The 27956-nt window shown below is 43.2% G+C and overlaps 1 protein-coding gene across 1 annotated transcript; it reads left to right on the top strand.

Annotated features, from left to right (window-relative positions):
* Positions 1 to 690: 690 nt before the first annotated feature.
* On the top strand, positions 691 to 27661 carry FNDC7 (fibronectin type III domain containing 7). The gene is made up of 12 exons (XM_004769882.3): positions 691 to 753; positions 1261 to 1279; positions 6638 to 6892; positions 7626 to 7886; positions 10125 to 10382; positions 12396 to 12650; positions 14842 to 15099; positions 16249 to 16503; positions 17669 to 17923; positions 19990 to 20250; positions 23788 to 23817; positions 27630 to 27661. Exons 1-12 carry the CDS (start codon positions 691 to 693, stop codon positions 27659 to 27661), a joined length of 2202 nt encoding a protein of 733 aa, XP_004769939.2.
* Positions 27662 to 27956: the final 295 nt, after the last annotated feature.

Raw genomic sequence — 27956 nt, 5'->3', positions numbered from 1 at the left:
ACGTTGTACTGCAACAACAACAATGAGAATGACAAAATAAAGGTGAAAAAGAATTTAAAAAACTAGTCAGGACCTCCCAGTTTAGGATGGTCATTCCATTATATCAACAGTTTTCTATGCAGCTTTGTAAAATTTTACTTCAAAAAAACTTTTTTAAAGAAGAGAGTGAGGCAGGCACCTGTGTGGCTCAGTGGATTAAGTGTCTGTCTTTGGCTTAGGTCATGATCCCAGGGTCCTGGGATGGAGCCCCTTGTCCAGCCCCTCAGGCTGCCTGCTCAGGGAGGAGTCTGCTTGCTCTTCTTCCTCTGCCCCTCCCCTGTCTGAGATCTCTCTCTCTCTCTCTCAAATAAATAAATAAATAAATAAATAAAACCTTTTTAAAAATGACTTTAAAAAAAATGAAGAAAGCATTCTACACATTACCTTGAAACCCAGGTTACGTAGCTTTTGGCCAGTTTGGTGGTGTTTTCTTCACCTCTTCTTTTTTTCAGTCTTCGCAATACCAGTCCCTGCCAGTCTCCAAGACCCCCCCCCCGCCCCCATAATAGGTCAGCAGCACACTAAAGGGGAGGAGCTACTTCCCAGGATCGCTGCCCTGGCAGCCCAGAGACCAACAGTGCTGCTCTCCTGGGGACCAGAGAGGACCCTGATCACTCTGTTGTGTGCCATGTGAGCTCTATGTCCAACAGGATGGCTGGTGGACCCAAGAAATGTTGGTCTTTGATTGGATTCAGTCTTATCTGTCTTAAAATGGTGAGTTCACATTTCGACCTACCTGCAATTATTTACGGGGAAAAAAAAAAGACATTTATTACCTTTTTCTTTTTCTTGAGAGACTGCAAGTGGGAGATAGAAAACAAAATACCTTTGGACCATAGGAAGATTTTACATGTTTGCATGTTTGAAATTTAATGCGGTTTACTAAAGAAAGAAAGCAAGATTATCCTTATATTTTAAGAACAAAGATTTCTGTAAAATCTGTCAGCAGCTACTGACTCAGTTCAATAGGCAGATCCAGGGAGAAAAATGAAATAGTAATGTGATCTGCCTCCAGCCTCTAAATTCTATTTAGGATTCCTTTGTGGTAGATTTGAGTTCAGGAAATTATTTGTGCAAATAAATACTCTATGGATTCAAATATTGCTCACATTATGTATTAAAATGTTGTGATAAATTTATTACTGCTCTGATCTATGTTTTATGTTTCCCCAAATGGTATTTTTCTTCATGGTTCTAATTTTTATAAACTTTCCTTTTCAGGTTGCTTCAGCAAAAACAGGTAAGATTTTTTGAAACGCATTTCTCTCCCCGTATTTTATGTTAATTTCCATTGTTAATTCTTGAACTACCCTGAAATAGAAAAGCTATACCAGCAAAAATATTCAACATCTTCTGAGCACCCACACTGTGAGTCTAGCTGGTAAGACAAATACATGAATCAAACCTACAAGTTCTCATAAGATATTCCTACTGAGTACTGAGATGGATGGAAGGTCATATAGTCATGGATTTTCTCAAATACGTGTAGCCACCAGTAAAATACTATGATGATTATCAATCTAGTCAAAGAAATAGTTTTAAGCATAAATAGTATAGAATCTAATTTATATAATTTTTTCTATTTGTCTTCTGATAAATTAGAGGAGAAAATTAGAAATTTTTTGAGGAAAAGTTCAAGACTCTTTACTGTAAAAAGAAAGGATTTTACACTTCTAATAGTGCATCCTTCAAACACAGAAAATGATAACTCAGAGCTAGAAAAAAAGGCTTTCTTTTAAAAAGATTGTATCTTTTTTCCTGAATAAAAGACTGGAGGCAAAGAAAGTATCTCTAGAAAACTTGCCTAGCTCCTCCATTCTAGAAATCTAAGTCCCCTGAAAAGAAATGTATATTCCATAAGATTTTGATTATATAATCAAAAATGTCTCATGGCAATTCAACTAAAATGAGAACAATTATTATTTTGTCTGTATCATAGGAAAGGAAATACAAATAAGGCAGCTTAAAATTTGGGTGGTTTTTTTTTTTTTTTAAGAGAAAAACTTTTTAGGGACACCTGGTGGCTCAGTGGATTAAGCCTCTGCCTTTAGCTCAGTCATAATCTTGGGGTCCTGGGATCAAGCCCTACATTGGGCTCTTTGCTCAGCGGAGAGCCTGCTTCCCCGTCTCTCTGCCTGCCTCTCTCTGCCTACTTGTGATCCCTCTCTCTGTGTCAAATAAATACATAAAATCTTAAAAAATAAAATCCCATTTATTTGGGGCATCTGGGTGGCTTAGGGGGTTAAGCCTCTGCCTTCAGCTCAGGTCATGATTTCAGGGTCCTGGGATTGAGGCCCACATTAAGCTCTCTGCTTGGGAGGGAGCCTGCTTTCCCCTCTCTCTCTGCCTGCTTCTCTGCCTAAAAAAATTTTTTTTAATTTTAAAGTAATCTCTACACCTAATGTGAACCTTGAACTCACAACCCCAAGGTCAGATGCCCCCCAAAATCAGGCACATTAAAATAAATAAATAAATAAAATATTAAAATTTGGCATAGTTATGTATGACTGACCCCTAACATCTATGCATGTGTAGTAAGTTCTCAAAATCATCTCATGCTTTATTTTTATTTACTTACCTCATACTAGAGAAGCCTTTAGGAAGGCCTATGAAGCAATGAAAAGGACTGGTTGGCCGGATACAAAGTAACTTTTTAAGGAAGTGGCCTTTAGGGGGACAAAATCTAGTTCTTTGCCTCTTAGAATGTCCCAGGACACAAGGGACACACTGAGCTCTCAGAGCAGGTCCCTTTTTAGTCCCACACTCTCCACACCATTTGAGAGAAAGAATGGGGAAGGCTGAGATGATGCTGTTAATTGATTCAACCTGGCTTTCTAATAAATGGAATGTATTTTATTGACATTGTAAAGGAGGTTTCCTTCTGGATACGTGCATTATGGTTCTCTTTGGGCTCTGGAGTAGACTCTGTATCTTTGTCTGGCCGAAAGCGCTACCAAGCTAATTTAGACCTCCTTGAGTTGGTAGAATGTACAGATGCTGAGAAGCAAAGGGTTTCACTCTTCACTGATCAGAGTGATTGCTTGCAAATCTGGAGAATAAAGTTACCTCTTTCATCAAAGCAGTAAGTGGGCCAAACACAGAACTCAGAAAGACGGAAGAATTGCTTCTAACTTCCAGAGCCTTACCCATCCCGCTCGGGCTTCTCATCTCTTTAATGGAAACATAGTACAGAGGTCTTGACCTGTCACTGCTGCTACTGCTCAGATCCTGCCTAGAACCACAGGCAATCTGTCTCTCCTGTGCTTACCCCAGACACTCCCCAGATTTTCACCTTCCCTGGCACTTGTCCTATACCATGTGGTCTGCTCTTCCAAACCCAAAACTTACTTGTCTTGGTACACACACACACACACATGTACTAACCCTCCCCACCTTTTGAAGTGCCCTTGCACACACTTTTACTTAATCATTACAATAATCCTAAAATGTAAATATTTCACTTTTTTTAATATTTTGCATTTCAAAGTAAATCCTAAGATGTAGATAGTATTAATATTCTGCATGGTCAAGGGAGAAAACAGAGGCTAGAGGTTAAATGACTTGTACATGCTCCCATGCAAAAGTAAATGGCAGAGGGGCGCCTGGGTGGCTCAGTCCTTAAGTGTCTGCCTTTGGCTCAGGTTGTGATCCTAGGGTCCTGGGATCAAGCCCCGCATGGGGCTCCCTGCTCTATGGGAAGGTTGCTTCTCCCTCTCCCTCTGCCCCTGTTTGTGTTACCTCTTTCACTGTGTCTCTCTGTCAAATTAAAAAAGAGAGAGAGAGAGAGAAGTAAATGATAGAGCCAGGGCTCCAAGCCAGAGTTCCTGGATCCAAATTCTGGGCCGCTTCCACCTGTGTTTCATCCTGCTGACACTGGCTTCCTGCGTTACGGCTCTTGAGCAAAGGTGCCTCTCCCAGCTCACTTCAAACGGGCAAGTTTTGTGGCATCTTCAGGCCCCTTGGTGGGCCCGTGAGGAGATAATCTGTGTCGTGCTGTCCTTTCAGAGGCCTCTCAAACCCTCTGTGAATCCACTGTCAGGCCTTGTCTTTCCATGGCTTGTTTGGTTGTCATTTTTCCAGGAAGTTAGTCCATTCCAGCGTGAAGCACTAACTAACACAGAAGATAAGATAAACCACGGGGACAAAGGAAAAAGGAGTTGAGAGATCTCACCAAGTTAGTTAGAGGAAAAAAGGCCGATAACACAGGACAAGTAAGTGGGAGCAGAAAAGGGATGAATGTGTGGGAGAGATAGAAGTGGGGGCCCTTGCTGGGACTTTTTAAAAATTTTAATATATTTTTAAATATTTATTTGTTTACTTTGAAGAGAGAGAGCGCACGCGCGACAGGGAGGGGAAAAGGGAGAGATCATTTTAAGCAGACTCAGCACGGAACTGGACACACGGTTGGATCCCCTGACCCTGAGATCATGACCTGAGCTAAAACCAAGAATCTGATGCTTAACTGACTGTGCCACCCAGGCAGCCCTTGCTGGGGCTTTCTATCCTGTAGTGGGGGAGAGGGAACATGGATGCTTTCTGCAGAGTCACCTTCTGTTGGCAAATGCCTAAGATGCGCAGGTCTGCTACTTTTCCCCAGCATATAGAACTTTCATAGTTCTCTTTTGATGGCAAAGGAGTCCTGGGTGATGTTCAAGAAATGTCTGGCCAGTGCACAGTGGAGACTTTGTTCGATCTTGCAGCCTGGTTATTTCTGAGTTGCTGCCAAAGCCAACTCTCTGGGCTATTGGTGCAAAAAGAGAAGGTTGTCTGTGTCTGCTGGGGGGAGGGAGTTGATACTGGTAAATCATACACGTGGTCTGTATTTACTTTTTCTCCTCCTTGCCCTATAGTTTAGTTTGGAATTTGGTATGTAGGGGTTTTACCCAGCAGATGCAGCATCATTAAAGAGAAAAGGCTAAGTGCCAGTTCCAAACTTAAAACCAGCGATTTTTTATACGACCTTTCTTTCCACTTGGACCTCCTATACACGGGGCATGTTCTGTGTCTGTGGACTTTTGCAATTTAGTACATCTTGTCACCATGCCTGTATCTCCTACCCCTTCCCCAAAGTGTAGGAATGCCTTCTATACACTCCTAACATAAACATTCGTATCCCTCAGACAGACCATGGCCTGGCCCTGATGAGGGGGGACCACGGTATCTCATTCTTAAGCCAGAACAGATGTTTTGATGGAGAAGGAGAGAATAAAGTTTATTTTTATTTTATATGGAAGAATCTAAAAATGATTCTATTTTGATATCATGGAAGTATAATCGAGCTATCCAAAAGCAACTCAACTCTTCCTCTTCTATTTAGTTTAAAAACCCTGTGGGAAATGTGCAAGTACATGAGATGGAGACAGAGCCCCAGCAGAGGTGGGACCCTCACCATCAGGCCAAGGCAGTGGAGCATAGGTGAGGGGAAGGGAGGGAAGACCAGTGGTGGCAGAGCAGGCCCAGGAATTCACAGAGTGCCAAACCAGAAATAGAAGCCTCTAGAATAAAGCCCCTGGGTGACTCTCTCCTTTCTCTTGGAGTTCTTTCCCACAATCATGCCCCACTCTTTTTTTTTTTTTTTTTTTTTTAATAGTCTCTGTGCCCAATACGGGACTCAAACTCACAACCCCAAGATCAAGGGTCATGTGCTCCACCGACTGAGCCAGCCAGGAGCCCCACTCTTTTAGCCCGACTCTGATTTAACTCTTCTAGAAGTTCAAAAAGTACAAAATATCCTAGAGGCAACTGGGAAAAATTTGTTTGAAATCCTATTCCTGAATGACAGGTTTGAGATTTCTGTCTCTCTTCTGGAGAATAGCTCTGCCTTTCTTTTTCTCTGTTTTGTCTTGATCCTGAAGGGCAGGGGTGTCTGGCTGACTCAGTTGGTAGAGCATGGGCCTCTTGATCTCAGGGTTGTGAGTTCGAGCCCCACATTGGGTGTAGAGATTATTTAAAAATAAAATCTAAAGATAAATAAAAATTTAAAAACCTATCTTTTTTAAAAAATGATTTATTTATTTACTCATTTAGAGGGAGAGATAGAGAGAGTGCAAGCAGAGGGAGGTGCAGAGGGAAAGAGAGAGAGAATCTCAAGCAAACTCCTGGCTGAGCACGGAGCCTGATGTGGGGCTCAATCCCAGGACCCTGAGATCATGACCTGAGCCAGAACCAAGAGTTGGTCACTTAACTGACTGTGCCACCTAAGCGCCCCTAAAATAAAATCTTTTTAAAAAAAAAAAAAGAAAATGAGGGCAAAGTTTATGTCTAAAGGATGACATGAAAATGACTTCATCTGAGAAGTAAAATGATGAAAGAAGTCATCTTCATAGGTATCCTAGCTAATGTACAACTTCAAAATCTCTTCCAACAGGAGCCTGGGTGGCTCATTTGGTTAGGCGTCTGACTCTTGATTTCCACTCAGGTCACAATCTCAGGGTTGTGAGATGGAGCCCTGTGTAGGACTCAGCTGAGTGTGGAGTCTGCTTGAGATTCTCTCATTCCCTCTACTTCCCACCCTCCCCCACTCATGCAGGCTCTCTCTCCCCCTTTCTCTAAAATAAATAAATACATAAATACATAAAATCTTCAAAATCTTTTACAGCTCCTGAAATACCCACTATCGATCAGGCCTATTCAAAAATCAGCAACAGTATCACTGTGGAATGGGCCACAGTGCCGGGGGCCACCAGTTACCTCCTCACAGCTGAAGATGGAGACACTGTCATTGAAACCATGGTGGCCAATTCCCCAGGCACTGTGACAGGCCTGAAGGCTGCAACCTTGTACCAAATCACCATCAGATCCATCAGTGCCACTGGGAGAAGCCAACCATCACCTCCGAAGCAGGCAAAGACAGGTAGCTGGATGCTTCTTCCCTGTTGAGCTCTCATGACCTAATCACTTATATGGAAGCTTCAAATACATGGTATAATTTAGTGTCACGTGAGTGCCTACGATTTGGGGCCTACAGGTAAAAGCCACCAGATGGTGTTTTTGGCAATTTCACCTCTGTGGGGGAGGTGGTATTTAAATTCCAGATGCTTTGGAAAAGAAAACCCAATTTCTGGGCATCTTTAAGAACATCCCTGCTTTTAAATCTCTGAAAAAGGGATTTCTGTTTTTAATCTTGGTTATCTGTAAAGACTGTGCTAAATAAAGAACACATAAAAGGGATTTTGCTACATTTTGTCTTACTTAAAATAAAAACACTTAGAGTTTGTCATCAGCGTGACTTAAACTGAGTTGATAAAGTTGTACCTAGGCATATTTCTAAAAGGTTGTGTGCACATTATATTTCAAACCATCATTTCCTCCATTGAGTTATTCTGTAATTACAAGGATGTTTTCTATAATTTCTTACAAAACTCCAGTTGAAACTAATGCCTAATACTAGAGTTTCTCTGTTCCCCATTCCTCTGCCAAGTCATTTATGATTAATACACATGTAGATAGCCATTATTGAATGGAACTGTGCTGTAAATCCTTCAAAGCAAATAATTATTTCATAATATGGAAGACCAACTTCAAATTACTTATTCCTAAATTTGAATTATCCTCCACTGCAAATGCATGTGTTTTTGTCTTTGTAGTGCTGGCTGCACCCATTCTAGAAGTAAGCTCTCCAAGTCCAGACTCTATCCTTGTGCAGTGGGAAGCTGTATATATGGCAATTGCATTCTCTGTGTCCATCATGCGAGCGAATGGTTTGGGGAGAATATGGAAAGAGAATACCACAAACACCTCCTTGACATTCAGCAGTTTAGAAGCTGGGACTCTCTATACCATAAAGGCCTACGCATGGAATGCTAATGGTACCCCTGGGGATGACTCCACCTGCAATCAGAGAACAAGTAAGGACTTCTAGCTCAGCCCCCAGCAATCCCCCTCTTGGTGAATGAGAGGGGCTCTGCATTGTAGCCATCAGTAGTGGTGTTAAATGATAAGTACAGAGCAGCTGGCAGCAGATATTTAAGTTTATTATGAGTTTATTTATAGTGCCTTGACTGTTCCTCCTTGGTAGTTTAAATGCTGACTGCGTGTATAAAGACATGCCGCTCAGAATACACAGAGTGTGACTTCTCCCTCCCTGAGAGCTAGCTTACTTTCAAGCGTGCACAGTTGGTCTCCCACAGCAAGAGATGGCCTGTGGATAGGTTTACCAGTCTCCCATACCCTTCCTAGGTTCAGACAGACAGCATACACAAAAAGAATTGGGACAAACAGGAATTCATTTATTCAGTACACACTTGGTGAGTGTGTTGTAACTTTGAGTGGGCATTGTTCTAGAGACCCAGCACCAAACTAAACAAAGTTCCTGTTGTTACGGTACTTAATGCTGGGCTGCGAATCAGAGTTTCAGATATATTCCTCAAAACCTCACCCTTCACAGTCAATGGCAGTCTCCCTGGAAGTGTACGTCTGTGCCCAGACTTCCTCTTTTTATTATTTTATTTTTTTAGGAAGCCCTTCATGATTTCTCCTGTCATCCTTGTGCGGGGATCATGCTAAGCCATAACATGCCAGTTCTGGTGTGTGTGATGCTGAAATGAGCACGAAAGTAACCGTCCTTGTAAGAACACCAGTTATATTGGACAGGGCCCATCCTCCTGACCTCATCTTCACTGATTGCATCTGCTATGACCCCGTTTTCAAATAAGATGACAGTTGGAGGCCCTAGGGGTTAGGACTTCAACATAGGAGTTTTGAGGGGACTCAGGTCAGCCCCTGACAGCTCCCCAGTACTCTACTCGTTTTTCCTGCCTCTCTCATGCCCTACAAGGGAAGGGCTGGTTGTCCTAAAATACTGTAGGCAACCCTTACTATGTTCAGGCCTAGAATTATCTCAGAGCAGATCTGTGACTTCAGCTAAGCTAACTATGAAACAGGGCAAGGGTCCTGTGAAGATGGCCTATAGGCGGAACATGGCAGGTGCCTGCCTTGCAGAGCAAGAGTTGAGTCTGTTTCCTCCAACGGGGCCTTCCCTGGGTCCAGAAGGTGCTGCATATGCTATGCAAGGAGGTCTATGATGCCTGCCAGGTGGTCCTCATTATAGCACGGATTCTGGACAACTGAGACCAATTTCTCTCCTCCCAGCCAAAGACGATACTCCTCAAGTTTTTTCAAGAGGCTAACCCTGAAAAAAGAGAAGGCATATTTCTGAGAATGTAGAGGGAAGTATTTTGGGAGACACTAAAATGACTGCCTTAATGTATGACCATCACACTTGATACGTTCCTTCCTTCCCTTTGATTTAGAATGGAACGAAAGCCTTGTCTTCTAGAAACAGTTTATAATCTAAAAGCTCTTACAGAAAAAGTCTTAGCAGGTGTCAAAAGTAAAAAAGGGAGGGGTTGGCTCAGTCGGTAGAGCATATGACTTTTGATCTTGAGATTATAAATTCAAACTGCAAATTGGGTGTAGAGACTAATCTATAATCAGTTAACTGGCCAACTCTTGATTTCTGCTCAGGTCGTGATCTCAGGGTCATGGGAGAGAACTTGCATCAGGCTCCATTCTCAGCGGGGATCTCCCTTTGCCCCTCCCTGCACTTGTGCTCTTTCTCTCTCTCTCTCTGAAAGAACTAAATAAATCTTTAAAAAATAAATAAATAATGACAAGTAAAGAAGGGATGTTGTTGAAGCCCAATTCGTTCACCCACATCAACCAATAATAGAATATTGGACCTACGACTTAATAATAACATGCCTACATGGCCTTTTTGGCCTTCACATTTATAATTTCATTTAATTATCCAGTCACTTGTTGTGCCGAATGAATGAATCATTCATTCAAAATATGCTTCTTTACCACCTATTTGTGCTAGGGTCTGATCTTATTAGATCCATTTTACAGATGATAAAAAAATTAAATAATAGACTAAATACCATGGCTAAGGTCACATAACTAGTCATGAGTTTGCACAGTCAATGCAGATGTGTTACTCTAAATCCTAATGTCATGCTCTAAACATTAGCAGTTCTCCTACTGTCATGGTGCCTCCTCCTCTGAGCTCTGCAATGCTGTTAGGCCAAATCTTATTTGGGTTCTTGGGGCTACTGCACAATCGTAATTATTTCTCAAAAATCTAGGTCCTCGGGCTCCTGCCAACATTCAAGTCTCTTTTGATAGTGGGGCTCTGAGAGCCTCTGTTTCATGGACCCCGACGGAAGGAGCTTTCAACTACACCGTGATGGCTTTGAGTGACTCTTCGGAGCTGATCTGTCATGCAAGTCTCAGTGCTTGTACCATCTCCTCACTCCAGTGTGGCACTGAGTACCTCATTTCAGTTTTAGCGAGTAATGATGCTGGTTCTAGCAAATCAACTTCTGCGGAGGCCCTTAAAACTGGTACGTAAACAACAGTGAGATCACTGTGGGGCTGGCGACCCAGGGCGACTGCCAGAAGGGAAACAAAGAATCACCTGATGATGTTCCAGAACACTCTGGAAGCAGTGAACATGAAAGCCTGGTCTAAATGAAAGCATTGAATTGGACATTCTAATGAGTTTTAATAATGTGATAGGGGCACCAGATAGCAGGCATTGGAAACAGCACTTCTTTGAAAATTGGTAGGAGTCCTGGCTCCTATTCTAGTCTATCACTAATTAATTTCCTTTATCCTTCGTAAACTCATACAAATTCTAAGATCCAGTTGAAGTGATCCATAGCTCTAACTGTGTGGTATGGATAACAGCCTCTTCCTACCCTATGCTTCACAGACCTAGACCTTGTGGGACCTATTTGGGGGGGGAGGGGCAGGGAGCTATTTTTTTAAGATAAAGATGGGTGGTCTATAATTCTTAGTTTGTGTTTCCCATTTTCATCTTACCAGAGAATAAAGATTTACCTATGTGGAGGTTTACTCCTCAATTTAGAAACATCTGTATGTTTTGGTGATGGGAACTAGCATTTAGTGAAGACCTACTATATACCAGGCACTATCAATAAATTATATTATTTAATTTTCATGACATCTCGATGAGGTGGGCTCTATTAGCTCCTTTTTCAGGCAGAACAATTTTAGGTCTGAAAAATGAACTATTTTTCCAAAGGCATACCAGTAATAAGTGCTAGAGCTAGGATTCAAGCCCAGGATTATGGAATGTTAGTCCTCTAAGCCAAAGAAAATGTAGATAATCACAGTAATGTTCACTTTACCCAACAGTCAGAGCTGTATCACTCTGAGTGTAAAAGGCTTCTGAACAGAGAGGAAAAGAGCCATCCCCAAGCTGATGCACTGAATTTCGCAGGGAAAAAGTACAGCCAGGTCCTCAGATCCAGTTTCTTATGGTTCTGTTAAATTATAGTCATGGATAGCATACCCGGTGACTTGACTTCTCTTTTGACAGCTCTAATTTACTCTGGACGGCACATTAGAAATTGTTATGGATGGGGTCTGGAGAGCTGAGGGTGAAGGAAGAGATAAGAATATGCTTTCTTTTATTTTTTTATTTTTTTAAAGGTTTTTATTTATTTGACAGAGAGAGACACACAGTGAGAGAGAGAGAACACAAGCAGGGGGGAGTGGGAGAGAAAGAAGCAGGCTTCCCGCTGAGCAGAGACCCTGATGCGGTGCTCGATTCCAGGACCCTGAGAAGACAACTGGCCTAACAACTTAACAACTGAGCCATCCCAGGCACCCCTAAGAATACATTTTCAAAAGCACAGCAGATCAAATCAGTCATTTCATGAGGGAAAGAACCATGTAGTGTTCCCCAATCTTGGATGCACAATAAGAGAACCTGGGGAGTTTGAAAAAAAAAAAAAAAATCCACCCAAGACCAGTGAAATTGGAGCTGCTGGGAATGGAGTCTGGGTATGACTAGTTTGTAAATCTCCTAAGTTAATTCTAATGCATGGCTGGGGTAAAGCACCATGGAAGGAATCCTGCACATTGATGGTGGGGAGACACCACCGCGCCTTGGGTTAAAAACAGTCAGTCAGGATCGTGGGAACGGCCCACACTGATCAATAGAAGAACTATATTTAGAAAGTGCTATGTGTTTCCTGGGTTTCCGAATTGTGAAGTATATTTTAGGAAGATTGCCACTAGAGATGGCCAAGATTTTAAAAGCATAGAACTCGAAAGAATAAGCTTCATTTGAATTCCTTCCTTCACACTGTGCTGATCCTGGCATTGCCTTCACACGCAAATGGGGAAAGTATTAACCAAGAGGATCCGTGTCTGCTTCTGACATGGTCTAGCATGTACTGTGTGAGATAAGTTTTATAACACGTGAGAACATCTCGTTGCTGTGCTCATGCTATTTGATTTATTCCTTGTATTCCAGACAGTTGCAAAGATGCAAAGAAAATTTCCTGCAGGACTCTCATAGCTGTTCATTATGTACCATTTCCTAGTTGCTTGTGCCCCCGGAAGAGTGACCATTCGAGAAGATCCTCCAGGCCATCTGTCTGTGGCTTGGTCCAATGTAGATCTGGGCGATTACTACGTGGTCTTTGTGAAGAGCGATGATGGCTTGGAAGTTCACTGCAACACCTCCCTCACCCAGTGCAATTTCTTATCTGAATGTGGCTTCACTTACTTTATCAGTGTTTTTGCCTATAACAAGGCAGGGCAGAGTCCTCTGGGCGATGTGTTCAATTACACCACAGGTAAGTTACCCTTGATGCTTGTAAAGGGAGTGCTGAGGTCACTAAAGTCAGCTGCTGCATAGATCAACTGTTGCACTAATTGACCTACATAGACCACCCGGGAGGCATTCGAGGGCCAAGAATAGAAAGAGAATCTCTCCTCTCACATTCTTTCCAGATCAGGAAATTTTGGCTTCCTGGACTCAAGCTTGACTGGAATGAAAGACTTAGGAGTGAAAAGAGAACAAAGAAAATAGTCATTCCCACTTGCTTTGAAAAATTAAAACCTCCACCAAGATCTACTCAGTGTTCAGCACTCTGCACAGGGTGCTGAAGGGGAAGCAGCCCTCCCGTCTCAAGAGTTCATTCTTTCCCCAAGACCCAAAACCAGGGACGCAATTGCAAAGGCATGGTGTGGAAGGCTCTGCAGCACGGCTCCTATGTTTAAGGTCTAACTTGACCACTGACTCACTTGCAAAATGAAGATAATGACATATACCTTGTTAGCTTCTTAGTATCCTCCACTGCAAAATGGGACACGCAGTGAGAGCATGAATATGAAAAGGTCTTCATATATGCTGAAGCACAATGCACAGTATTTTCGTTAGCATCCTTATTACTGTTATTCTCCTCTACTAGGCTTGGATCTCCTTGCTTTATTTATCTCTTGATCCTTAATGCTTATCATAGTATGATTAGCCTAAAGAGAGGTTTGATTTTTGAAGAATGAATGGAGTGAGTGACTTGAAATCAATTAACCATGCTGACAAATAAGAACACTATAATATCATTATGTAAATAACACTATTAGCAGGGTTACAATAAATTTTACCAAGATGAAGGAATCAAATAATTGGTACTTTTGGAATATGGAGTAGTAAAGGGCTACCAATCAAGTCCCAAGAGCATAGGAGGGTCTTCCAAAAGGAGTGACCTTAACCTGGATATTGAAGGGTGGATGGAATGTAGGTGTGGCAAGGTCATCCCGGAGAAAATCCAAGCTAAGTTAGACATCTGTCAGAATCTGTCCATGACATAATGTAGGGTCTCTTCTAAGATCTGCTAATACAATGGTGCTCCCCCCTCCTTCAGCCCTCGGTTTCATCTGGTTAGTGTCAGAAGACTGATAGGATCAGTCTTTAGACTAGCTATGATTTTTCTCATGCAGAAGAGGGAAACAGCACTCCAAGTATAGAGTTAGCAGTCTTTGAGGCATAGGGAAATGAGAGCATATGTGGGGTGGGGAATTGAGAAGACTGGTGTGAGGGCGCCTGGGTGGCTCAGGCCATGATCCCGGGGTCCTAGGATTGAGACTAACATCTTGCTCCCCACTCAGCGGAGAATCTGCTTCTCCCTCTCCTTCTACCCCTCCTCCCTGCTCATGCTGTCTCTCTCTCTCTTAAATAAATAAAACCTTTTTTTTAAATTTTAAGGTCTTTAATTTCAATTATAATCTATAAATGGAGATTAGTTTGGATTGTATGACAGAGGAGACAATAAAACTCAAATAAATAAAATCATTTTTTTTTTTTTTTTTTTTTTTTTTAAAGATTTTATTTATTTGACAGAGAGAAATCACAAGTAGGCAGAGAGGCAGGCAGAGAGAGAGAGAGAGGAGGAAGCAGGCTCCCTGCTGAGCAGTGAGCCCGATGCGGGACTCGATCCCAGGACCCTGAGATCATGACCTGAGCCGAAGGCAGCGGCTTAACCACTGAGCCACCCAGGCGCCCAAATAAAATCATTTTTTAAAAAAAGAAAGAAAAGGGAGAAGACTGGTGCGGCAGGTGTTGGGGAGGCATAGTTCATGTGGACTGGATGCAGCTTGCAATGACCTTGGACATCACATGCATAGGGGAATGATCCTCTCTGTAGTGGGTGTTAGAGCTGGACAGACCTGTAGGAGATTCTCTCTCTCTCTCTCTTTTTTTTTTTTTTTTTTGAGAGAGGGAGGGGAGGGACAGAGGAGGGCGAGGGAGAGAGAGAATCTTAAGCAGGCTCCACACGCAGCCAGGACCCTAGTGCCAGCTAGGTCATGACCTGAGCTGAAATCAAAAGTCAGAAGTGTAACTGACTGAGCCCCCAGGCGCCCCATGGAGATTTTTGCAGCAGTTTAGGAGAGCGGTGCCAAAGCCTCTGGGCATAGGGAGGTCAGGTCCCTTTGACATTATCGCTCCTTTACTGACCTCCATGCTCTCTCTGCTCCTGCTTTCAGCCCCCTGTTGTCCTACTGACATCAACCCTGTGTTGGTGTCCAGTGACAGAGTAGAGATCGTCTGGTCTCCTGTCCGTGGTGCCGAACTTTACGAAACCAAAGCTGTAGACGGGTTCACTGTGGTTGAGTGCAATGACACTGCTCCTGCTTGCACCCTCTCAGCTCTAGAGTGTGACACCAAGTACAACGTCACAGTGTACTCCTTCAGTGAAGCCCGGGGCAGCAATATGTCCTGTACTTCCCGATTGATAACCACAGGTATGGTGCAGCTATGACTTCCTTCACTGACCTTGGAACAGTTCACCCCAGCTATGCCCCTCAGGATGGGCATTCAGTAAGAACCGTAAAACAACTCTGTGAGGACCAGTAGAGGTCCTGTCTGAATATAGAAAGGCTGAAGAGAAGGTAGAACAGTGGAAGTGGGAAGAAAAAGAACACAAAAAAGGAGGTCATGGGAAGAGTGAAAGGTTTCCCCAGTGATGACTTCAGCCATTCGGTTCCTCTGACTTTTGGGGGGCTTACCTGTATTCACACCATGAAGGTTAAGCCCACAAATATTTGTCTTTCTTTCTCTCACTCTCTCTTTTGAGAGAGAGAGTGAGAGAAAGAGAGAGAATTGCAGTGAGGAGGAGCAGAAGGAAAGGGAGAGAGAGAGTCTTAAGTAGGCTCCACACCTAGCTCGGAGCTTGAGGTGGGGCTGAATCTCAGAATCCTGGGATCATGACCTGAGCCGAAATCAAGAGTTGGATGCCGGGCACCTGGGTGGCTCAGTAAGTTAAGGATCTGTCTTCAGCTCAGGTTGTGATCTCAGGGTCCTGGGATCAGGAACCCCACTTGTCCAGGGGTCTGCTTCTCCCTCTCCCTCTCCCTTTCTCCTTCGCCCCCCACCCCGCTTGTGCTCTCTCTCAAATAAATAAATAAATACTTCTAAAAAAAGAGCTGGATGCTTAACCGACTGAGCCCCCAGGTGCCCCAAGACCCCAAATGTTTGTCTTAATAGTTTTTGCTTACAGAGTTCAAAATGCCTCTTGGGCACTTGGGTGGCTCAGTCGGTTAAACATCTATCTTCCACTTAGGTCATGATCCTAGGTTCCTGGGACCAGGATTAAGTCCACTGGGCTCCCTGCTTCTTCCTCTGCCCCACCCCACAACTCGTGTGCTCGCACACGTTCTCTCTCTCAAAAATAAATAAAGAAAATATTTTTAAGAAATATTTTCCAGTGAACCCAACACTATAGGAACCTAAGACTATGCTTCCCTACAAAGCCTCTATGAATCTGGCCTACGTGCTTGGTCTGGTTGAAAGTACTAATGATCTCACTTGGGGGAAAGATCAGTTTTAGACCAAATGGCACACCTGCTATTTTTGACTCACACTGTTTCAGTGAATAATCTAAACTCTCTTAGCTCCTTGCAGTCCTGAGATAAAAAATGTTTCAAAGGATGCATTCTCCACAATTAACGTGCACTGGCGATCCACTAACAACGATGCCACGTACACAGTGACCGCCCAGGGAGAGACGGGGTTGTTCTGGTGCAGCAGCACGGGACAGTCCTGCACCATGGCGGGCTTGCCCTGTGGCTCGGTGTTCTCCATCACTGCGGTAGCCGAAACCCAGGCCGGGCGGAGCCTGCCCAGCTACAGTGTGCCCCTTGAAACAGGTAGGCAGCAACCACCAGCCTGAACGCTGACTTCGGTGTGATCCTTAGATATGGTTCTGAGTTGTGAACATTCTCATCTGATCTACCCTGCATGTGATAGAAACACATTAAACTCATAAACAGCCTGAGTCTTAGAAAATAAACCTTGCAATCCTGGGACACGGTTTCTGTAAAAATAGCATCGGAAGACTCTAATATAGTCCCATGCTAACATCCAAGGAGGAATAGATGGGCTTTGCAAAACCTGGATTTGAATTTCTATTCCTCTGTGACATCATCTTCCAAAACAACGAGCAAGTGGCCAAATAGGCTGGTTTATTTTTTATTTCTTTGGCTCAGCCCTTTCAAGTCTTTCTGTATATAATACTTTTCTGAGTTTCAGTTTTCTAATTGGTAAGAGGGGGATCATGAATTCCTTTGGAGGGGCAGCGGGGTGTGAATGTTAATGCTGCAAGCACTTAGCACGGGGCCTGATACATAGTCAGGACTTGATAAGAGAATGCTGTTCCTGCTTCATAGCACAGGGCGTGAGGCAAATTCAGCAAATTACTTAAAGTCTTTGGACATTATTTTCTCTCATGTACAATGGATAGCACTCTAGACTGTAAAAGCTGAAATGTAAAAAGCAGCAGAACAGAGATGATGTCCAATACTCAAGAAGATTCTAGATATCTTAGATCCTGAATCATGGGCCCCTAAGAATTGAGAATTGCTGTGCTCTTCTTCGGTGGCTAAAAATATTACAAGTTTTTATATCAATTATGCACTATGAAATGCATGAAAAAAGCAAAATACATTTAATTGTAGAGGCTATGAAATGTTGTATTGAGAGAAGAGATGAATGAAGTCATTGCTTTGAAATTTGCAACTGACATTGCTAAGGTTGTACAACAACAAAGGATTTTTCCTTGTTCTGGAAAAAATTGGAACTCACGTTACCTACAGCTAGTTAGTGCTCCATGTTCTTGAGGAAAGCACCTTCTAGGTACACTTGATGTTAAAAAAGCATATCAGAGGGATGATATTTTGCTTAACAAAAGGAGATTTTGATTAACAATGCACGGTTTTGAGAAATTTAGGATATTGAATGAAATATAGACAAAGTACCATTCTTGGTCATTTTCCACAATAAATACCCAATTCTTTCTCCTTTTCCCCACCTAAGTGCCATGCTGTCCAGCTGGTCTGACAGTAACTCAGGTCACACAGTCAGTCATCAACGTGAGCTGGACTATTGGGACCGGGGCCCAAACCTATGTGACAGTTCTAGAGTCACACACCGGACAGTCGAAGTGTCTCACCCATCAAACCCAGTGCCTCCTAGGATGCATCTCCTGTGGCGTCAATTACACGGTGGCGTTACAAGCGATTAGTGCCACAGGGCTGATGGCGGACTGCACCTACCAAAGTTATTCCTCCAGTGAGTGACTTCTAAACTCCAGCTCTGTGGTGATTGTGAATCCAGTCACATGCCCCTCCTTCTCATCTAAAAAGATGCTGCCCCTCCATCTAGCTAGCATTATCTGTTCAGATTACTTTCTAAAATGTTTACAGTTTTCCTCTTGACTTAGAGCCTCAGTGCTTCAGAGGCTCCTGTTGGTGGCTGGTGAATTCATGCCCTTGGTAACACGGTGCAGGTATCCTTTTCCCGAAGGGAGGACAGACAGCACAGAGTAACTCAGTCTGGCAGAGTTTTCAGAAAGCATCAAGGACACACACTCTGGCTTGAATTCTTTCTTCCCATTATATTATGCTATTACCTCTCTCTTCTAAACCATGCCAACCCCCTCTCTGGTTTCTTATTTCAACAGGCTGAAAGAACACTGTCTACTGACAGTTTTGGATCTTGTTCTTTGGTCTTCAAAGACCAAACCATTAGGGAATAGTAGAGGAAGGTAGAAGTGGTACCGGGTTGGCAAATAAAATTCTCTTGTAGGATTCTAGTCCACTGCAGTGGCTGCTTGGAGCCCTGTTTGGGGAAAGGTGAGGGAGAGGGAGAGGGAATGGGAAGGAAACGGAAGGAAAGGGAAGGAAAGGAAAAAGAAAAGAAAAGAGGAGGGGCGCCTGGGTGGTTCAGTGGTTTGGGCTGCTGCCTTCGGCTCGGGTCATGATCTCAGGGTCCTGGGATCGAGCCCCGCATCGTGCTCTCTGCTCCGCGGGAAGCCTGCTTCCCTCAATCTCTCTCTCTCTGCCTGCCTCTCTGCCTACTTGTGATCTCTGTCTGTCAAATAAATAAATAAAATCTTAAAAAAAAAAAAAAGAGGAAAGGAAACGAAAAAGGAAAGGAAACAAAACACCTTTTTAGTGAAAAGGAGTACAGTTAGTTGTATCTGCCCCCAGGGTATGGGATGGGAGAGCTGAAATATAAATTTGCCACCCCAAGGACAGTAGAAAGATTCAACCAGGAGCCTAAAGACACGGCTTCTTATAAGCTGTGTTGCCTTATCTTCCCTGATTCTGTTTCCTTGGCGGTAAGGGAAACAGAAATAACTATAACGTGGAAGCATTTATAACATGCTATATACCTGTAAGCTGTTTCATACTTTCTTTGGATCCATTGTTGTCCATTAGCTTTTGCTGCCTAACTTCTAACCCTGATATCCAGTTCCGGGAATATGGCCCACTGCTTACATTTCATGTGTAAAAAACTTCTTCTTTTTTTTTTTTTTTTAAAGGAAAGACTAAATCTAACAAATCTGATTATCTGTAACTGAATTTTTTAATCATTATACAACATTTTTATCTTAGTTACAGAGTTACCCTGACTGAGTACTGCCTGACACAGAATGTGTGGCCTGCTCAAGGCATTTAGAAAAGAAAAAAAGAAGGACCTTGTAAACTAGCACGGATGCAGTGTGGATGGGCAAAGCCTGGTCACTGCTGTGTAAGTGACCGCCTCCCAGGCGTTGTGCTGCTCAGTCAGCAAAGCAGGTCTTTTCAATTAAAGCAGAATGTAGTTAACTTAAATTCAATCCCATTAAAATCATATAGAACCAGGGCATTATGAAAGCTCTTGACAAAGATCCTGTACATTTGACTCACAGAGTTTGAGATACAATTTGTATCTGCCCAGTGGGGAGTTTGGACTCACCATTGTTCTCTATTAAAAATTCATGGCCCTGGGGCGCCTGGGTGGCTCAGTGGGTTAATCCTCTGCCTTCGGCTGGGGTCATGATCCCAGGATCCCAGGGTCCTGGGATCGAGCCCCACGTTGGGCTCTCTGCGCTGCAGGGAGCCTGCTTCCTCCTCTCTCTCTGCCTGCCTCTCTGCCTACTTGTGATCTCTGTCAGATAAATAAAGAAAAAAAAATCATGGCCCATGTCACCAGTACACATGGATTTCTAATCATGGAAAGAACCTGAGTACCCCTTCAAAGAATGCTCTAATCATGTATTATTTAGGTTACTTATATTGTTTCCCCAGAGTAATAAGAGGCACGTTTATCTGATGGTGGAGTAATTGTGTCGGTTTGTTTTTATCCTTCAGGTGCCTGCTGTCCTTTGGGAGTGAAATTATACAGGCTGGGCCCAAATGGCATTCGGATCCACTGGCAAGCCCCCAGGAGCTCTGCAAATTACAGCACTGACCTCTACGGTTCCAAAGGCATTTTCACCTGCGCCCCAAGCGCTGGCCTCAGTTTTTGTGATGTCACCAAGATACCCTGTGGGGATGTATATACCGTGATGGTCTCCCCAATTGCTGAGACAGGACTGAAGCTTACTTTCTGCCCCAAAAAGATATATTCAGGTAGAGCAAGTTACAACCCTTTGTTTAAAAGTAATGCTGAACTCAATCTGTGAATTAAGACTCAGAGCAATCCCTCTTATTTGCTATGTAGGAAAGTCAAAAAGCTGTGAAATGTTTACTTCCTGCCGGTTAATTCTGGCTACAGGGACCTCAAGCTTCTTTGGAATTGTGGTGCTTTCTTATCATATGATTTGGAGACACTCCTCTCTTCGCTGTGCCTTTCTTTTTCAGAAAAAGGACCAGATGCTTGCTGTTTAAATAGTAAAGCAGATTTTAAATGCTCTTCTGCTTTGAGACTTGGGAATAGAGTTTTAACATAGTCTCAGAGATAATGGAAGATACCTTGAAATGTTGGAAATTAAGAGATTTGAATCTTTGCACAAGATCAGACTTGTGACTGAGGAGAGGTTGAAGGATCAGGGAGAAAATAAATTTGTAAATCATAAGCTAGGTTTGGAAATACGAGTGGGCATGCAGTCTGTGATCACAAAACAAGACTGTCAGTAGCTCTGTCTCACCAGACCGAGCAGAGAAACACTAGCAATTTTCTTGCCCTGTATTCCAGCACCTTCTGCTACTTTGCCAAGGGCACAGTCATATATTTTTCACATATTTCTAAAAAAATTTTTTTAAGAAAAGAGAGGATAAGGCCCTAGAATTTTATAGGTGATCACAGGATGAGGAATAAATACCCTCCGAAACCTTTACTGATAACCAGAATCTAGAATTCCCAGTTAGGTATAGGTGACAAGAAGACTCAAATGGCTCCTGGACAGAACCAGGCCAGTTCCTCTCATCGGTGTTCTCGCTGCCCTTGTCTGTCATGCTCTGATTCCTTGTTTTTTCATTATCTTGTCCACAGGACAATCTGGCCCAGAGTACTGCCCTATGGGAAGGGACAGGAATAGGTTCTTGGGGTGAGGATCAGCTCTTCAGGGAAAAAAAGACTTCCACTCAGTAACAGTGCTTCATCATATCTGCATCACGTTTTACAGTTTATCAAGTGTTTTCACATTCAGTATCTCATTGAATGCTCAAAATAACTCTGTTAGGTTCAACAGATTATATTATCTTCGATTTATAAGTGAAAAAAAGCAGAGCTTCCAGACTCCCACATCTCTACCTATAGCCCTTCTCTTCTTCTAACCCTAAAATTCATATTCATATACCTCTACCTGGAGGTGCCCCAGGCATTTCAACTCCTCAGGGCCAAAGGGAACTTCTGATCTTCTCCTGCAATTTCTAATCTTCCTCCAGGCATCCTTGTTTCAGGTATGGGAGTCAGTTTCCTTTTCCCTCACCCTCCCTATCTCAGTGGTCTCCAAGTCCTGGACTGTTCATTTCATGATGGTTTGTTTGTTGTTGTTTTTGTTGTTGTTGTTGTTTTTTAACTTTTCAAGTAATCTCTGTACCAAAATGGGATTTGAACTCACAACCCCAAACTCAGAGAGAGGTTGCACGCTCTTCCAGCTAAGCCAGCCAAGTACCCCTCATGATGGTTTTTATTTTTTAAAATGATTTTTAAAATTTATTTGAGAGTAAGAGAGCACACTTGCAGGGGGAGGGGCAGAGGGAGAAGTAGACTCCCTGTTGGGCAGGGAGCCTGATGTGGGGCTCAATCCTGGGACCCCAAGGTCATGACCTGAGCCAAAGTCAGCCACTAGACCCACTGAGCCACTCAGGCACCCCTCATGATGGTTTGTTTTTGTGTGCGTGTGGTGTGTGTGTGTGTGTGTGTTTTTAAAGATTTTATTTATTTATTTGTCAGACAGAGATCACAAGTAGGCAGAGAGGCAGGTAAAGAGAGGAGGGGAAGCAGGCTCCCTGCTGAGCAGAGTGCCTGATTCGGGGCTTGATCCCAGGACCCTGGGATCATGACCTGAGCTGAAAGCAGAGGCTTTAACCCACTGAGCCACCCAGGCGCCACCCCACCCCCCCATGATGGTTTTAAAATCCAACTTCTCTTCTCTCTCTTACACCTACTGCTGTATGATAGGCCCTCACCACTTTTCCCCTACAATACGGCACCAGACTTGTCTTCCTGAGCTGATGCCAGCCTCTATACAATTACCAGAGTTGTCATTCCAGGACACTGATCCAACTGTGTTTCTTTAATGCTTTGAAGTCCTCAAAGTGTTCCATTGCCCAGTAAGATAAAAGTCAGTACTTTGAGCATGACTTTCAAGGCTCCTCCTAGTTTGTCCATAGTTGGTCTCCCTACACCTACATTGTGCAATAGTATTTAATGCAAGCCATATATGAAAAGATTTAAATTCTCTAGGAGCTACATTAAAAAATTAAAAATAAGAGTGCCTGGGTTGCTCAGCTGGTTAAGTGTCTGCCTTTGGCTCAGGTCATGATCATTTACACACACCTACCCTCACCACACACTTACTCCATGCCATATCATGCTTCTGAGCTGATACAGTACTCTTCTCTTCTGGAATTTCACCTCCACCAAGGGAACTCCACCAGCCACTGTGAAGTCTTCTCCAATTTCTAGAGGCTGATTTAGTTTTCTTGCTCCCTCTTTTATGACCCCTATATCACCTGAAACTCTACCACACCGTATGACTGTGAGTTGAAAATGTGTTATATTCCCTAACAAATGGTCATCTCTGGACTCTCAACACGTAGCACATAACTATCACCCAATATATTTTAAATTTTAAAAATTACTGAGTTAGTGAGTTTCTGTGCTTGTCTATGATCCTACAGCCAGTATGTTAGCCACCAGAAGTCCTCGTTGGCTAGAGCTCTGATACCCTCTGATGAGATGCCATCTAAAGGCTGCAGTCATTCTACTTTAGTAAGGATTGGGCGCCTAGACTCAAGTTAGGGAATGCACTTTTGCTCCATCTCTGTGGTAAAACCAGGAGTCTGAGGGAAACTTTTTGGTTTTGTTTTTTGGGTTTCATTTTTTCAATATCAGTGATATTGATCAGTGCCTTCCTTTGATAATTAGGACAATAATGTAAATGATACTAATGACTAATATTTATTGAGTGTATGTGCCCAGCACTATCTTAAGGGCTTTGCATATACTAACTCAATTGGTCCCTGTAACAGCCTTATGAGGTTGGTGTTCTAATTCTTATCACTTTACAGATAAACTAAAACACAGAAAAGTGAAGTGACTTGCCCAAGGTCCTACTGCTAGTAGCTATCTCCTCCTATCACTCAAGCTGGTTCTTATTCATTCTTTGGTTGACTAGCCCATTATTCTTTCTTTTTTTTTTTTTAATTTTATTTATTTATTTGACAGACAGAGATCACAAGTAGGCAGAGAGGCAGGCAGAAAGAGAGGGGGAAGCAGGCTCCCTGCTGAGCAGAGAGCCAGATGTGGGGCCGGATCTCAAGACCCTGAGATCATGACCTGAGCCAAAGGCAGAGGCTTTAACCCACTGAGCCACCCAGGTGCCCCTAGCCCATTATTCTTTAAGTTATATCTTCACTATCTTTTTTTTTTTAATGTCTTCACTATCTTGAATATATTAGTTAATATATTTTAAATGCTTTTGTTGTTATTCATTACAGTAACCTGCTCTGGAAGTACACTTGGAATGGGTAAGTCATTTTTCTCATGGATAAAACAAAATTTTTTTTGTTGCTCTTTTGGGTGTCATAATGAAGTAGGGATCAAAGCTGACTCTTTCTGTGATGTGAGAGGTTCTTGGCTTCCCCTCCCACAACCTTTTCTGCCTTGTTAGAATGCCTCCCCTCAGATTCCACCAGTTGAGACAAATTCCTTTGCATTCAGAAATCTTTTCATCCTCCTAGGGTCCCACAGGAAAATGGAAATAGGGTTCAGTAGAGGTAGCAGCTTCATCCTTCACTTCTGAGACTGGTTCCCAGCCCTGCTGGACAGTGAGTCACCTCGAGAACTTAAAAGTAATTGATGCCTGGGCTTTATCCCCACAAAAGCTGATTTAATTAGTCGGGGATAAGTCTGGGCATTGGTATTTTTCAAAGCTCCTTAGGTGATTCTAAAGCAGAGCCAAGCCCAAGAACTACAGCTTTCAAGCAGACCTTCTCAAACTTTATGTTGCATACAAATCCCCTGGGGCCTAGTTAAACCAGGTTCTGATTTGGTGTGTGTGGGAGGATCTGAGACTTTGCACTTTAATAAGGTCCAGGTGATGCCAGTGACATCAACACTGCATGTCTGACCATGCCTGTAGCAGCCAGGTGTTAGAGGGAATCTGCTAACAGCCCACAAAAGCCCAATACATCTGCTTCCAGTTTGCAAGGGTGGATATGCCCAGTGGAGGAAACTCGGGGTGCTAAAGGGAAGTTGGACAAAGGATAACCCTTACCACCTGCTTGGCTGTGCTCAGGACTGATCTTAGCTAGGAGACTACTAGCTGCACATGGAGGCTGCTCTTGGAATGGCTGCAGGAATGATCACAGAGCTGTGAGTGCTGACCCGTGAATAGCACGGGCCGCTTCACAAGGACTCGTTGCCATGCCTTCTAGGCACCTGCTTGGTTCGGGGCTTTGGGAAAACCCCCAGGAAATACTATCGACTCCAAACTACAGACAGGGTGGACACACACACACAGCCACTTGCCCAGTCAGACATAGCTGACCTCAGAGGGTAGGAGTGAAAATGAAGCCTTCCTATCCGCAAACTCCCCAGAAGAGCCTCCCAGTTTGGACTGGCTCCCCATCCAACATTTCCTTCCACTGGCAGGAACTGGGTGTGGAGTTTCTTTCCACTGCCTGTTCTATTTCCCCTCCTGATCCGTTGCTTCTCAGAGGACAGCAGGACACATGCTTTCCATTTCTTGTCCACCACAGGTCTGAAATAAGCAGAAGCCCCATTCATTTTTAAAAGGTTTTTGTTTCCAGCAACTATTGGGAAGCCAGCCTAGCTGATTAAAAACAAACTAAGGAAACTTCTAAATTATAAAACATTACTTTAAAAAACTCCCAGAGGACTCATGACTGCCAGCCCTGGTCTTCACTGAAAAATGTACACAGGCCTGGGTCTGCATTTTTGGAAACTATGTCCAGTATTAGAACAGTATTCAACCAGGTTTCCCCTGAGCCCCACAGGGGTAAGAGAAGTGACTTGGGGGTCCCTGGCAGGAGGTGAGTGGTGTGTTATGGAGGCCATCCCTAAGATTTTGTTAAAGACAGAGTTGAAAGTCTTTAAAAAAAAAAAATGCTTGAAACCATCACTCATAGACTTTGCTACTCATCAGCATCACCAGGAAGCTTGCTCAAAATGTATAGTCTCAGGGAACATCTGGCTGGCTCAGTCAGTAGAGCATGTGACTCTTGACCTCAGGGGTTGTGAGTTCAAGCCCTACCTTGGGTATAGAGATTAGTTTTAAAAAAATCTTCTGAAAGAACGTTTTATAAATGAACAATCCTAGGCCCCACTCTGATTTATTAAATCCTCGTGTGATTCATATGCATTTTCAAATTTGAGAAACACTGCTTAGGTATTAATTCTCAAACTTTGATGTATATCAGAATCTCCTGGAGAACTAATAAGGAATGTAGAGGGGTGCCTGGCTCGGTTGTTAGAGCATGTGACTCTCGATCTTGGGGTCCTAAGTTTGAGCCCCATGCTGGGTGTAGAAATTACTTTTTAAAATGTAGATGCCCAGGCCTGTAGAGGTGGGATAGGGTCTGGGTCTCTGTATTTCTTTTAGGTTCCCAGTGATATTGATACTCTGGGGTTTGAACAGTTTGATCATTACTCTTCCCTTCCTCTGTCCCTCTGGGCTGCCCCTAACCCTCACTTCTCCATTCTTTATCAAGGTTGACCCTCTCTTTAAGTACATCCTGCAAGATTCTCAGAAATAAGAGTAAGCCAGATCATTTGAGAGTTTCCACATCATATGGAATTCATTATATCTAGGGAAGAATTCAAAACTGTTGTCTCCAGCTTCAGCATTTCTCCTCCGTATACATGGGATTGATCCAATTAGGTCTCTGGGTGACATGGGGCCCCCAGATACAGCAAGGAAAGTCTTGGGAATCTCATTGGTCTAAGACTTTTTTTTTTTCCTTGAAAGATTTTATTTATTTATTTGACAGAGAGAGAGAGAGAGAGAGCCAGAGAGGGAACACAAGTAGGCGGAGAGGCAGAGAGAGAAGCAAACTCTCTACTGAGCAGGAAGCCCCATGTGGGCTCAGGTCATGATCCCAGGATCCTGGGATCATGACCTGAGCCGAAGGCAGATGCTTAATGACTGAGCCACCCAGGCACCTCTGGTCTAAGACTTTTGATCTTCCTTGTCTCCTGGACTATCCTAAAGCTTTTCAACAGCATGAATGGATTAAGAGAGATCTGGGTTCAAATCTCTCTGCTATCACTTATGCTTACATGAGGTGCTTCAACCCTCCCTCAGCCTAGGTTTCCTGAAAATTGGAATAATCAACTCATCAATGTTATGAGGATTAAATGAGAGGTAAACTGTGGGACACAATGACAGGCCCATAGAAAGTACTTAATAAATGGTAGTTATTACTAATTTGGATCCGTTTAAACTCATCTCATGCTCTACTATGTGCCAGTTATTAACCTTTTAGTTTGGTACTTCTAACTAACATACTTGCATTGTAACTTCAGTCCTCATAATACCCTAACTCAGTGGATCTCAAAGCCTGGTCCCAGGGCCAACAGCATGAACGACATCTGGGAACCTCTTAGAAATGCAGTTTGTGGGGCTCCACCATAGACCTGATAAGTGGTGGGTCAGAAATTCTAGGCCTAGGGTCCGGCAACCTTTGTTTTAACAAGCCCTCTGAGTGATGCTGAGGCACGTTAAAGTTTGAGAACCACAGCCCTAAATCAAAGATGCTACTCTGATCCTGGAAATCTGATTCAGGTTGGAAGAGAAGGGGAAAACCATCTATCTGAGGCAAGGGTGCTCTAACAGGGGGTAGCCTGACATCACTCCATAGAGACCTTCTTTGTCCTCAACATCCAGCCTCACCTGTACTTTCAGGGGAATTTTCCTCCCCAAAACTCCCTCAGCAGTTAAATGGGTTTATAATGTTGTCCCGACACAGCCCCCTGGTTCAGTAAAACATGGGAGCTGGCTGAGAACATAGCAACTTGGCCTGTGGTAGAGAAGATAGTTCTTTGTCCTGAGTGGGCAGTCTGAGCTCTGAGAGTCTGTGGGTGGGGTCATTTCCTAAAGCAACCTGGTGAGTCGGAACCTACTTCTCAGTTTCTTCTAGCCATTTGAACAGTTCAGATTGTCTTAATTTCCTGTTTCCTTGCCACGAAGTGCTACAAAAATAGCAATTCAAATCAAAACACTAAGCTAACTTTCAGAGGTATTTGGGGGCTTTTTAGTTTAAGAAAATGTCTGTGTATTTAATGTATCTGTGGCTTCTTCCCTTCCTTGCCCTTTCAGTGATTTACAGAGGGAAAAGAAATGCAGAATGATACAGTGAGCCACGGATAAAAACAGAGGCTTAACCTAGTGAGTGAGTAACTTAAATTGAAATAGTATGAGTTGAAGGCAAAGTTTTTTTTGGCTTTGTTTAAAAAAAAAATCTTCCCATATTTTTTCCAGGGTTGACTCCCTTGTTAGTGTGATAGAGGTGGAAAATCTGCTAGAATAAGAAAATGCCTCTAGGGTAGGATAAGCTCTCTCAGCCTCTGGAAGAACAACTCTGACTCCACAACCTGAAGGCAAGCAAGGTCAGATGAGTCCTCACCTGCACAGGAGTTCAAGATC

This window comes from Mustela putorius, unplaced genomic scaffold (assembly GCF_011764305.1).
Source record: "Mustela putorius furo isolate JIRA1106 unplaced genomic scaffold, ASM1176430v1.1 tig00000585_pilon_pilon_pilon, whole genome shotgun sequence".
NCBI lineage: Eukaryota > Metazoa > Chordata > Mammalia > Carnivora > Mustelidae > Mustela > Mustela putorius.
The sequence above is the reverse complement of the archived record's forward strand: the minus strand, read 5'-3'. Positions and strand labels throughout refer to the sequence as shown.

Coding starts and splice junctions, on each gene's coding strand:
- FNDC7 (XM_004769882.3), top strand. CDS start 691: ATGGCTGGTGGACCCAAGAAATGTTGGTCTTTGATTGGATTCAGTCTT. Junction 12,651..14,841: donor TGTGTTCAATTACACCACAG/GTAAGTTACCCT, acceptor TCCTGCTTTCAG/CCCCCTGTTGTCCTACTGAC. Junction 15,100..16,248: donor TTCCCGATTGATAACCACAG/GTATGGTGCAGC, acceptor AAACTCTCTTAG/CTCCTTGCAGTCCTGAGATA.